This window comes from Tympanuchus pallidicinctus, unplaced genomic scaffold, assembly GCF_026119805.1.
Source record: "Tympanuchus pallidicinctus isolate F22 unplaced genomic scaffold, pur_lepc_1.0 scaffold26, whole genome shotgun sequence".
NCBI classification, from domain to species: Eukaryota; Metazoa; Chordata; class Aves; order Galliformes; family Phasianidae; genus Tympanuchus; species Tympanuchus pallidicinctus.
In genome coordinates, this window is record NW_026294743.1 from 10,139,737 (window position 1) to 10,153,780 (window position 14,044).

Consider the following 14,044-nt stretch of genomic DNA (forward strand, 5'->3'; position numbering starts at 1 on the left):
GTCTGTTTTCTCTCTTGATTTTGTTTTCCCTTTGAAATGCTTTACAAATAGTGCCTTTCTTATGTGTAGCATCAGTAATATGCCATTGCTGCCTTGTAGTACCTGCTGATCATTAAGAAAGAACAAGTCATTATTTTTGCTTAGGGAAGCACTACACACCAGTTAATGTACATTGTATTTCTGATTTGGAAGAGGATTGGAGGTGTTCTTTTAGAATTAAATGATAAGTTTCTGTTAAATTAAACAGAAGAAAAAACAGTGTAAGTCTACTGATAATGCAAGAAACTTATTTTGAACATATATGTTCCAGGCTGGATGTGGCTCTGGGCAGCCTGATCCAGTGGTTGGTGACCCTGCCCATGGCATGGGGGTTGAAACTAGATGATCTTTGAGGTCCTTTTCAGTCCAAGCCATTATATGATTCTGTCTATCTTCTAAGTATTTACTCCCCTTGCATTCTGTATTCTTATTTTATTGTGTATTGATGAAACGCAGTTCTAAATCTGATAAAAGATGCATTTCTGTGGGTCTTGCCCCCTGAACTCCGTGGAACTTGTTGTGTCCCCATCCGCTGTCATTGAAGAGAAGGAAGGAATGCTCTTTCTCCCCTTGGTACCATTTATTTTAAAAATCAGCAGCTTGTAATACAAGTGATCAAGATTCCATTCCAGCTCTGACTGCCATACAGAATTCAAGAGTTTAAGTCCCAGTTGCAGATATTTGCTTCACTGCTGCCCAGAGCAGGGTGTTGAAGTCCTGGAGAGAAGTCTTGCAACAGACTGACTGAAATTTCACACTGCATATGGAAAACCCCAGGTCAGTCGTATCAGTCCCTGGATTAGTGGTGATCCACTTAAATCACCTTGATTAAGGAAGATGTCAGCAGAGGGGTATGGCAGTGATTTACCTGCTGGATCAAAAGCAAATGCTTTGTTTTAACCGAAGAGATTAGAGATATTCTGGCTGCCCCAAGGCCATCGGATCAGGAGGAGCTGTGTAACCAATGAGGGTTTGAGCCAACAGGCAATGTGTGGTGCAGGGTAATGCTCAAATTTAAAAATCAGTAAATCTGAAGGCTCCTCAATAAAAGGCTGATTACCTGTGGAAGCAGCAGAAGAAAGTCAGAATTGTGCTTTGAGTGCTGAGGTGGGCAAAAGGAAAGTCCCAGAGTCCTGTTTCTCACCCAGACATTATGTGCAGGGGCACATCTGCTTCTGTTCCCTCTCTGTCTGAGTTAAGAGAGTACAGGGTGCCTTTTTTACAAAACAATTGTCACCAACACTACTCTAAATCTAGTTTGCAGAGCTCTTAGCTAATGTTAGCTGATTGAGCTCCCTTCCAGGTGCTCAGTGCAATCCCATATGAAGAGTAAATCTTAAGAAATATGTCTGCCTGCAGGGACTCATTCAGAACTGTGTGGATAAATCTTTATTTGAAGAAATCTGGTGGCATGCGTGATAAATTCAGGGAGGGCAAAATATGTTAAGGGAATTGATTTATTTTTGGCTAAAAACTTGGAGAGTTTGTGTTTACGCTTTTTAGTTAGGAATATGCTGCTGACTGCTGGAAGGGAAGCAACCTGCAGGGATGTCGTTGTGAAATCAAGCCTGGTCACCATTAGAAACCTCTCCTGCCCCCAGAGCAGACCCTCAGAGCCAGACGTGACCGGCGGTCTCCTAGGAACAAATGAAACTTGGAGCAGTCATTACCAGATAGCAAGTTGTTTACTTCTTCCTGCTCTCAGTTCTGAAGCATGTACCATCTGGCTTTGTCATCACTTTTCTAATAAGGCTTATGATAAGAAGTGATAGCTAATATTGCATAGGTCAGGTAGCGTTGACTCGCCGTGGGATTAGTTGGCTTTTAACTCAATTTGGTGAATGCTTTGCAATCATTAACATAGCAGAAGATCCTACATTTCCTTTTGATTTCTGGTGTAGCTGCAGAGCGTCGTCAAGGCAACCTGCTTCAGTGTTTTCTTTCTCAGAGTAAACCATCTCAAAACATTGCTAGCCTCAAATAATTTCTTGTAATATGCAGGGTCAGACACTTCACCAATATGCACAAAGGCACAGAGCTATTACTTCCTTATTGGCTATCACGTCATTGTAGTGAATAACTCTGTGCTCGGGGGAAAAGTGTATTTGAAAGCTTTGAAAGTTAAAATAATTCTGTAGCATTTGTATCCCACTGTGATGCTTTGAGGATGCAAGAACTACTGTGTTCAGACAACTGTATGTGTGATATTTGAGAGAGTAATAGAGCGTTGCTGCTGATTTATCTGTCTATGGGTAACGTGCCGTGGTTCCCGGTGTTGTCTTGTGTCCCGTGCCCTAAGAAGAATAAGGTATCTTACCATGCTTGCGATGGTAGAATTTGGTTAGGCTTGCATCTCTTTATTTATTTCCCTTACATGCAGCACAGCTTTTATTTACACAGCTGATCCAAATGTGATCCAAAGTGATTCTGTGTGAGAACTGATGATGTGAGTATGATCTGAACTGAGTTTTAGTTCTCAAGCTGATGCTTGTACAAGAAAGACATTGAGATCTTGGAAAGGGTCCAGAGGAGGGCGACTAAGATGATCAGGGGGCTGGAGCACCTCCCCTATGAGGACAGGCTGAGGGAGCTGGGCTTGTTCAGCCTGGAGAAGAGAAGCTGCGGGGTGACCTCATGGCAGCCTATCAATACCTGAAGGGAACCTACACCCAGGAGGGGAGTAAACTCTTCAGAAGGGCTGACAACAGCAGGACTAGGGGAAATGGATCCAAGTTGAAGGAGGGAAGATTTAGGTTGGATGTTAGGGGGAAGTTCTTCACAAGGAGAGTGGTTGGGCCCTGGAACGGGCTGCCCAGGGAGGTTGTGGATGCCCCGTCCTTGGACGTGTTCAAGGCCAGGTTGGACGGGGTCCTGGGCAACCTGATGTGAATGTGGATGTTTGGTGGCCCTGCTGGGCAGGGGGGTTGGAACTACATGATCCTTGAGGTCCCTTCCAACCCGGGTGATTCTGTGATTCTGTGATTTTGCTTGCTTACTGCTGGAATGCATGCTAAAAATGGATTCTCTTGAGTGTAGCAGTTGTATGCATGGTACTTGATCAAAATTCTGATCATTTGGGAAAATTGTCATTGTTTATTCCCCAAACTTTTGATTTTTGCTGGTAATTGAATTTTATTCCTGTGGCATTTTATTAAAATTACTTGAAGTGAGAGCCTTCTCCTCCAGGAGTGTAGATCTTTTATCATCTGTTCTAGTTTGTATGTGACAAAATTGGAATGTAGGGTGTTTGTTGGTGTTCTCTCACACTGAATAGGTTCCCTCAGCTCAGCAGGCCAGAGCACTGGGCTGTAGTTTTATGTTAATTACTGTAGCTTTTCCTCAGCACGAATTTCCTGTATTTCATTTTTATTTAATTGGATCAAAAGAGTGTCTCCTGTGGAAACACTGAAGTAGAGAAAGTAACTGTAGTTATTCATTTGGAAATCAGCAGTATTCAGACCATATTTACAGATTATGGAGCATGTCAGCTCCTTTTTGCAATCTTGGGAAGTGGCACATCAGCCATGTATGTATGTAGCATATACCAAGTTACAAAAACAAAGTACATCTAGATGTATTTAAACGGAAATATATTAACAATGCATGGGTTTTGGTACTCAGGGGTATAGAAGGCATATTTTTGTAATGGTTCAGGCTGATTTAGTCAAAGAAAGAGGTTAAGTTACATGTTACTTGCAGTGTAGGTCAGTTGCTCTCAACTTTGGGAAATGACAATGATATAACATGCATAAAGCAACAAGAGGAAAAAACTACAAACCTCCTTGTTCAGGACCACTTCTGCTATTTAGTGGGTGTTAGGAGAGGAGAGGAAGGATTGTGCCAAGTTTGTTTGATCTGAATGAGAGAAGGGCAGAAATACCTCAAAAGACTCCTTCGTATGCAAACTCACCTCTGTGCCCTTCCCTTCCCTGCTTACTGCTGTATTTCTCTCTGTTCATCTTACAACATGTGATGCTGGAGGGACATGGACTGTAGAGCTTCAGTACATGGTTCTGTAGCTGAAGTCACATGTAAGTTCTCCTGGCAAATGACTTTAGGCTTCTGTTCTGTAAGATACAAATTAGAACTCCAGTGAATTTTTACATACTGGTAAGAGTGCTTAAATTATGAGAATCGAGGACATGCTTGCAAACAAAAAAGGCCAAGCACTTGTTGTACAAGGCAGTAATGTGAATTTTCATGCTTGCACTAAGAGAAGGCAAACAAGTGAAAATAGGTGGACTATTCTGTTGTAGCTTCTGGAGAAGATGTTGTGCACCGTTTACAACTACAGCTAAAGAAAAAGTGCATTGATTTAGCTTTTCAGTTGTCATCAGTTTCATTTCATCAGCTCTGATTTTGAAATGCACGTTTCAAGGTATTTCTCAGCAGGCTAGACAATTAGATACCGAGGAAATTAAGCAGTGTAATGAGTGTTGAATAGAAAATGATTCAGGTAAAGACTTCTCATTAACAAACTTAAGGTCATAACTTGTAAGTGTGTGCCTAAGGGAACACAATGAAGATTCATTCTTCTGGGAATTTGGTAGTAATTGGAAAAGACTGAAGAAGGTGCAGAGGCGTACGATAGAGTCTGGTGGGATGCTGCCCTTCGGCACGCTGCCATCCACCTCTCTAATTTCTTTTCCTATTTCTCTTTTGCTCTGTTAGCTTTCTTTTGCTTTTTTAAGACCCAAATACTCTCAGATATGTGAAGACAGCCCATGTGATTTGGTGTTCAGAGACAGAGACCCTAGCGTGAGCTGCTGAGAGGTGGTTTGCTACGGCTGCTCTACTGGAAGAAGGACTTGAGGCTGCTTTGGCCACATCACATGGTGTTTTGAGTCCAGCACTGGACATGTCACAGCTGTTCTTCAGTCATCACAGAGCACAAACCACAAAATGCAGCACCCTCAACCGCTTTGGCTGGAAAAAGTAATCTCATTTTAAATGGCCTCGAAGCAAAATTATAATCGAAAAATTAATTAAAATGCTTTTTAGCATGGTAGTTAGATTGATCTTTATTTTGGTCTAAGTTAGTTCAAGTTTTTTTTTGAGGCCTGGACTGTGATTGCAGTACCTACGCTATGGAATGACAGTGGAAGGAACAGAAGCAATTTTAAAATAAAAGCTTATGATAGTAACAGAGGCTGGTCATGTAGACCTCTGTTAAGGAAAGAAAGTTATGTTGTTTCAGCATGGAACCCTGGAAAGTAAACACTTCAGATAATACATTTACATTCTATGTAATAATGTAAATTTCTTCCTTGTGGATAGGAGCTAGGAAGAATCTTGCAGTATGGAGAGTTTGTGGTATAACTATTTGCCACGGGGTTTCTTACACATTTCTCTGAAGTATCTGGTGTTGGCCACTGTCAGGGACAGAATATGTATGACAAGGACATAAGGTCTGGCAACTCCTGTATTGCCAAAATGTGGTATTTCTTCATCTAGTTTGTGTTGGAATGATTGGGATGCAGGTACTGAAGTTCTTCTGGTTGGTAAATGACAAGTATTCTCAATGGTACTTCCAGATTGCAAAAACAGCTACTTCATTTTAGAAATGATCTTTTCAAATTGCTTAATATCCCTCCTTTGCACTTTTTAAGGGTCTGCTAATTGACGACGTACGCAGTCAGAGATCCCCTAAGTTTGAGAAGTGTGCTCAACTGATTATATCACTCAAGTCCAGCCTTTTTAGCTGTTGCATTGAAAAGAAATACACGGATGTCTTCATTATGATAAAGCTGGTCCTATGCAGGTGATAATCTCAGAGTATGCATCCAAGTGAGATTTTTCATTAAGCAGCTCACACGTATTGCACATAAAAGGGAATTAAGGTGTTTGTCTTTAGAGATGCACCTGAGGTTTAAACTTATAAAATAGTTGTTTAAAACACAACACAGGCGTTAATTTGCACTCCAGCTGGGTTTGTGTAGTGTCACATGGGGGACAGAAATAGATTTTATGTAAACTTGAGGCACGTTTGCCAGAGGAGGATTTGTAGCAGTTAATCTAATGAGCTAACTAGGTCAAGGTAGGGCTGTGCATGGATATGGCCATACGATACACCAGATGACATTGGGTGGGGGGGGTTAACATTTTTATTTCTGTTATTTTTGTGCTTAGTGGCAGGGTTCTTACTCTGGTTCTTTCAGGAGTTCTTTCTCTGGGATGCATCTTTCGACAAAAGGCGATAGCAAACAGTGAACTCACTGAGTTCTTTCTGAACGCACTCTGGAAACGTTTGGGGAACAGAACAAGGAGGTTTCGTGGCCCATTCCTTTCAGTTTCAGCCAGGAGACTTGCTACGTGCTGTTTGCACGACAGGTGCTCCACTTGGAGCAGGACGCAGCGAGGCATGCTTTTTCCTTCTTTAAGATGCAGTCCCTCGGGTACAGACTGTAACCACACGTTGTTTAAATAGCACAGTGTGCTCCAAAATGCTTTTCCTTAAACTACAACGATTAAAGTCTCATCTCTGATCGATACTTCAGATCTGCGTGAGGCTGGCTCGTCCCTCTGATGCGGGGAACCCCGTTGTCTTTCATTACTGTTATTTCTTCCTCTTCCACGCGTTGCACAAATCCCATTCCTGCAAACTACTGTTGAGCTGCTTTCCTCCAAGCTGTCGTTTGATAGCAGTGAGCCTGAGCCAATTAGGACTGCAGCAGGCCACCAAAGAGCCCTCCCTTCCCCACAGACAATAAATAACTCTAAGCTGCAGACATGTGCCCACTGCTGACATATCTTCCCTGCTCAGCTCACCGCTCTGTACGCTGCTCCAGACCGTGGGAGCTTTTTTAAAAACACAGCCTGGATCCTTCAGCCTATTTTGAGAAAAGAAAGGTGCTTTTCTGAGTACTCCTAACCTGTGTGCAAAATGCAGTTTCTATGACAGCCCCCAACGAAATTAGCCTACATTTTGCATGCTTATTTCGAGATTGAGGTTGGTTCAAAGACTTTCTTTAGAAAATGTTGCATGACTTCGGCTGTGAGAACAGAAGGAAATCTGTATGCCAAAATATCCATTGTCATTTCTTGGCTAAATAATGGCTGTAGAGAAATACGTCAGAACAGGAAGAATATTTGATATTAAGAATGCCGTGCCTGCTCCAGATTTCTCTATGAAGCTTCCTCACATGTAATTTAAAAGTAAGGTTCCTGCAAATGCCTGGGAGTCAAAAGTCCAGGCACTCATTCTCTGGCTAAGCAGCTCATTAACTTCACTTTCACTTTGGCATCTTTGGTCCTGAGCCTCTGCAGAAAAAAAGGACCTTTTGTTTTGAAACATGAATCTGCAAACCTGGAGTAGATTGAGAATTGCTATTGTGCAGACAACATTTGGTGCCCAAGGATTGTTACCCCGAGCAGGAGCTGACACGAGGACACAGAATTGTAAATCTGCAGTCTTGACAGTGGGCAAAGGAATACAGGCAGCAAAGCTTCTAGAGAGCAGTTCTGTGGAACAGGAACAGCGTTGTGTGAACGGTGCAAAGCTGTTGTTTCTGCACCGGGGGCATCCTGACACTGCTTTGTGTCACACAAAGCTCCGTGTGCAGGAGAGAACTAGAACTGTGCATGTGCTTCTCTCTGTAAGTCGAAAGGCTGTGCTGGTATTTCTCGGATACGAAGCAGCATCTTCACACCCTCGGGCTGAAGAGGATATTAAAAAATATCCCAATCTATTTGTTGCATATTGATTAATGGAGGTTTTGTTAATGTCACGTGGAGTGGCAAATTGGGTCCTTCAGAACAAACAGCAGGGATTTTCTCAGGCTGTGTGACAGGAAGGGGAAGTGGTTTGACAGAGCCTGATTTAGACGTTCCTTGGGTAACGAGGCTGTTCACATCTTTTCTCTCTCTCCCCCAGAGGACTCGTTTTTAATTGCAAGAGTGAGTTATGAAGCCAGCAACTGTTTCCTCTAAATTTCTGATTAAGATGGTTGGTGAGGAGCAAAATACAACGTAGAAATCTCCAGCAGGGCACAAGCTTGTTACAGACCTCTTGACAGTGAAGCACAGAACTCGGGCTCGATTGCATGGCGTGTTTTAGAAGCAGCTGTAAGTGCTGATCGGGCTGGGAAGAGAGGTTTGGTTTTCAGACAGCCAAAGCAATCCAGTTTGTTTCCCTTGACACTTGTTTTGCCCTGGTTTGGTAGGAACTTCTGCAGCACGTATGTTGTCTCCCACCGCCCTCCAGTGGCTCGCAGAGCACGGTGCAAGTTTCCCTGGGATACATCTTCCGAGGAGATTGCACTGGCACTCTTATTTCAGTCATTAGCAAAAATGTGATGTAGTTTCATGTGGAAATTGAGGAAGCTGGGAATTACCACCGAGCTTTAATCTAATGGGAGTTAAGGAGGCATACCTACGATGTGGCAGCAGCTGCCAAATGCACCCATCCAGCTTCAGCAGACGTTTAGCCTTGGACAACAGAGCACAAGTAAAAGGACTTGATGCTTTTCCTGTCCAGTATATTGTTGTTTCAAAGCCTTTGCTATGGACTTTCAAGCAGTTTTTATTTCATCTGTTTTTGCTTTTGTCCAAACAAGTCTGTGCTAACATTAACATTTAAATGTTAGATTTAAGCCTACTGCAAAAGTCCCAAAATAGCAAATTGCTCATTTAAATTGCTAGCAGATCACACATCTAGCAGAGAATGACGGCAGTCACAACGCTCACTGTTCATCCGAGCTACAGTACATGTTTAGGACAACAAAATTACCTCATCTACCACAGGGATCACCAGGACTACTGGATGAATGTTATAACTTGACTTCTCTGTCTGAGCTCAGACCACGGTGACTCGAGTAGAAGGACAACTGGGACTACAGCTGGAGCTGAGCAGACCAGCAGCATTGCCTTGAGTGCCACTGAGCAGCTGTAAACTGCTTCCCAACAGCTCAGATCCCCCTTGCATCCATTCCAGTGAGCAAGATCCTCCCTGTGCACTTCTTTTTTATGGCAGTTGTTTGGGTGTGATGTTCCAGCTCTGTAACCACCCGGTGGCCTCTACCATTCTGTTCTCAGCCACCTTATTTGTGGTGTGGTAACATGGCTGTAACAGACGCACATACACTTTCTGGTGGGAGAAGGGGCCAGAGAAGAAGAACTTGCTGTGCAGCCACATGTCGAGTGTTGCATTCAGTTTTGTGTCCCTCATTACAAGAGAGACATTGAGGCCCTGGAGCACGTCCAGAGAAGGACAGCAAAGCTGCAGAGGGTCTGGAACACAAGTCTCATGAGGAGTGGCTGAGGGAGCTAGGATTGTTTTATCCAGAGGAGGCTCAGGTGAGACACTATCACTGTCTACAACTCCCTGAAAAGAGGATGTAGCAAGGTGGGGGTGGTCTCTTTCCCATGTAACAGCAATCAGACAAGAGGTGATGGCCTGAAGTTGTGCCAGGGGAGGTTCAGGGTAGTTATTAAGAAAGATTTCTTCTCAGTAAGATTGGTGAGGCACTGGAATGGGCTGCACGGGGAGGTGTCACTGTCACTGGAAGTGTTGAAGAAAAGGGAAGATGTGGCACTGAGTGACATGGTCTACAGTGGTCACAGGCATGGATTGATGGTTGAACTGGGTTATCTTATCGGTCTTTTCAACCTTAATGATTCTGTGATCATGGGATGTTAGCAAGAAAGGCCTGCTTTAGCCCATTTCTGCTGTATTGCTCTTCCCTTCTTGTAAATCTCAGCACAAGCTTGATGAAACTGTCTTTTTTTTTATTTAAACTATTTGGCCTGTTGTAAATTTTTCCACCTACAAAATGTTTACATTTATATTACTGAGATCAACATTCTTCTTTTTAAATTTTCAAAGTCTGCATGGAAAAGATTTGACTTTGCATTCAGATGAACTCCCAAAGGCTTTTGAGTGTATTACAGAGAACAGAAAGGCTATCGTGAGCTGCTGATACGAATGGCAATAGAAAATTCAGCATAGAATTTCCCCTCCAGTAAAACAGAAGCTTAGTATAAGAGATGACTGAAAGAATCTGTTTAATTACCAGTTCATTTGTCTTTGTATTCTTCACTGAACTTCCACAAAGCATCTAAAGCTACACGAAGTGTTGAAGTAGAATCTTTTCTTCCTTAAGGACGAAGACAATTATTTCTGTGGCAAAGAAAGCGTCTTGCAAGGCTTGAGTTGAATTTTTCATTGCAACAATGGTCAAAGTCTGCAGGTCAAACACTGTGTAACCTGGACTGTTAAGACACGATATGACTGTAGTGATAAAGTCCTTTCTAACCACTGTATGCTACTAACACAAACTACCTGAGGTTCTGTGTTTTATTGCCTTTTTTAATGCCTCCAGTTTTTCCAGACTTATCTTTAAAAATCAGCAGCCAATTTGGTTCAGCTTAAAGATCTACTTAGCATAGGATGCCATTTCCAACAGCGGCCATAAGCAATTTGGGAAGTTTGTTACTTCCTCAAACCAAAGTTTCTTGTGCTGCTTCCCAGCAGCAGCCCAGGTGAGTGTTTGCATGGCTGGGAGATGGGTGGCACTGTTGTATCACACTTTGCACTTGCTGTGTTCCAGCTATGGGCTGCAAGATCGTTCATCAGAATCAAGGCATTTTGCTAGTAAATGTCATATTCTTCTGTCTGGTTTAGAAGGCAAGCATTTACTCCTCAGTGGAGCTGCACTTCTAAGTTTGTATTTTATGGGAAGGCTGCTTCACCACTGCGTTCCTCTAATTGTAAGCAACTGAGACTATCTCAGAATGGTTTGAATATTACAAGCTAACGTTTATGTTGTCTTTTCAGCTGTGGATCAGGTAAAGCTTTTGACTCGTCTGTTAGCAACATGTTGTGGCTGTACTGCAACAAAATGGCTTGAGGTGTCATTCACAAATAGCTAAAAAACAGAACTCTTCTTCCTCATTCTTCATTCCCGGGAATCTGTGAAAATGAGATCATTATGAATTTTATGGTGACAGAGCACACATCACTGTTCTGTATTTTACTGTGTTAAGTCTATAGAGGCAGCATGGCCTAATTAGTTTCTTGTCATATATTTCACAAGTCTAATTTTCTTTCTTTCTATCATTTTTTTTTTTTAATTGTAGTGGGAAAAACTACAGATGACGACAAGTGAGAGGAGGAAAATAGTTTGTTCAGTCACATTCCATGTAATTGCAATTACCTGTGTTGTCTGGTCATTGTATGTCTTAATCGATAGAACTGCAGAGGAAATTAAACAAGGCAATGATAATGGTAAGTGTCTTTCATCTTCTATCTTGTTGACAATGCAGTGGTTGGATTTGAACTGTGGCTACATAACCAGTCACATTCTGTTCTCAAGGAACATCTCACTGATACGTGGCTACATCAGGCACTTTAATGCAGAAGTAATGAACACATCTGTGTTAAAAGCTTGTGTTATGTTCCTGCAGAGAGATCTCAGCTGAGTGTAACCATTAGAGACGGCTTAACTAGCCTACTGCTTCTTCTTAAGTTAATCTCCCTTAATGAGAAAAGCTTACACAAAAAGATGAGTCAAAATCAAACCTCTGAGTGCAAGCTCGGTTCATAAAACAAGAATATATTACCCACCTGAACCTCAGTATCCTGTAAAAGCATAATAATCATCACCATTATTATTATTATCATCATCCAGCTCCCTGCAATAGGCAGGGACACCTCCCTCTAGACCAGGTTGCTCACAGCCCCATGCAGCCTGGGATTAATCTAGTTGTGTTTGCTGTGGTGGCCAAAGACACTGGAACAGTTTAACAGGAGAAGTTGTGGTGTCTCCATCAATGGAGATACTGAAAACCCAACTGGACATGTTCAGGACAACCTTCTCTAGGTGACCCTGCTTGAGCAGGGAGGTTGGACCAGATGATCTAAAGAGGTCCCTGCCAACCCAAGTTTCTGTGATTCTGTGTTTCAAAAATAAAAATAAAAAACCTCAGAAATTGAAAAAAGTCTGGGAGAGAAGAGAACGGAGAGGTAAATTATTGGAAAAGCTTTAGAAACAAATTATTCTTAATTACCAGTAATTTCCAGTAATCCTTTGGGTGCTACATATAGGACTTCAGCCTGATTGTGCCTACTGTGCATGGAGAGTTAGTAAATGTAGAACTAACAGATTATTCAGCTGGTGTGTTTTGTAGCAGATTAACTATGCAGAAACAAAGTGCTCCTTTCATTAGCTTTAGCTTACAGGTTTTATAACAGTTTGAATTCTGAGATTCACAACTCGGAACACTGATTTATTGCCCCAAAACATTCAGGTAAGTTGACAGAATTGAACATGTCAAGGGGAAAAAAGAAAAAAAAGAGAATTAGCTACCTGATTTAATTTCTGAGAAGCATTTACTATGAGGCCTGCAAGGTCTGACAGGAGTCACGATGCCTTCCTGTACTCTTCTTTCTCTAGTTAGAAGATTCCAATTGAAGACATTTAAAAAACACAGCCCTTTGCCTGAGCAGCAGTAACTTACCCTTGTGAAGACACGTTCCCAGTTCAGCATTCCTGCCTTTCTGGGATGTCCCATGCAGTGCTACCCCTGCTAGTGACACTCAAATACTCTTCTGCCTGCCACGCTGAGATGGCAGAACTCTCCTGTTCCTCAGTCTGAAGTTTGGTCACATGGCAGTCAGTCACTGTGTACAAATTCAGAGAAGTTAAAATAAAAGATATATCATGTATTTAGAAAGGAAATAGGCTGGTTGTAGAATTTACACTTAGAAGTGCATGTTTAACATAAATAGGTTACAGTTTGGACTGCACTTCCTTGTCTGTGGAGATTATATTGTGATCTACTGCTTTCTATTTCTAGTCCACACTTGATTTAAGTCTTAGTCTGTTCAATCTCAGATTCAGTCTTAAATATGAGGAGGTTGATTAAAAACTTCTCTTTTTTTTTTTTGTTCCGAATTGACTTTAAGAGTTGGACAGTAGACGGACAAGGATTTGTGCTGCACTCTCTAGTTAAAGGGAAAGTAAAACAGGCAGAGTTTTTTGCCTGCCTTGTTAGGTAAATATTTGATACTCCTGATGATATGCAAGAAAAATAAGTAACAAGTAGCAGATTAATATATGATTCAAAGTCTTGGTTTGTCTCTGCCCTGGGGGTGTTCAAGGAAAGGCTGGATGTTGTGTTGAGGGACATGGTTTAGTGGGAGCTATTGGGAATAGGTGAACGGTTGGACTGGGTGAGCTTTTAGGTCTTTTCCAACCTTGGTGATTCTATGATTCTATGATTCTAATGCCCTGAGGACAGGACTAGGAATGGCTTTGTAGATCTTACTAGTAGAACATCAACCATCCCATTTGTTCAAAAGGAGCAAAGTACGGGCTTTGGATGAGCTGAATTTACACAACTGATCAGCCAGTATGAATTTACATAAAATGTGTGAGAATTGCAGTAATGAATCTTGGTAGGCTCAGAAAGTATTCACGACATGGATGGAACTCAGTGTTTGCCAGATGTTTATGGATGACTCTCCACACTAAAAAATGAACAAAGAGATGCCTGAGAGCTAGTTACAGCACACAGAAACAAGTGTTGGTGAAAAGACCTCTCCTGCCAACAAACTCGCTTGCTGGGAGGGAAAAAAGAATTTCTACAGACCTAAATGTGTGTAATGAGGGGGGAGAGAGATGTGCAGTTTGCTCTTCCCTCCTTTCATCATCTCTGCTTCTGTGGAAATGCTGGGGAAAAGACACAACACTGGAGGAAAAGAATTGTAACTGTGTTGAGGAGGGGAAAAACTTACAGCCCCGACCAGCAGTAGTATTGCTAATATTGCATAAGTCTAAAATTCCTTGTTCAAGTGTTCATCTCAAATAATATTTAAGCTTTACTTTCCTCTTTACAAATGCAAATAAATAAAAGTATAAGCCTCTGAATTGGCAAACCTGTCACTGGTCTGTGGAATGGCAATTTTAAGTATGTATTTTAAGTATTCTAGAACTAATAAGGCACCAATGCTAGGGAATCAAGTTTCAGATAAATTTGCTTTGCTTGAAGAAACTGGCCTGGGCTT

The 14,044-nt window shown here is 41.9% G+C and overlaps 1 protein-coding gene across 15 annotated transcripts in view; it reads left to right on the forward strand.

The window, feature by feature from the left end:
* The window catches only part of MARCHF1 (membrane associated ring-CH-type finger 1), a 271,534-nt gene that overhangs the window by 251,676 nt on the left and 5,814 nt on the right, over nt 1–14,044 (forward strand). For all 15 annotated transcript variants that reach the window (XM_052690305.1, XM_052690310.1, XM_052690304.1 and 12 more), the window contains one exon: nt 11,116–11,263. In XM_052690305.1, coding sequence (XP_052546265.1) covers nt 11,116–11,263 — 148 coding nt within the window. The remainder of the gene's footprint in view (nt 1–11,115; nt 11,264–14,044) is intronic.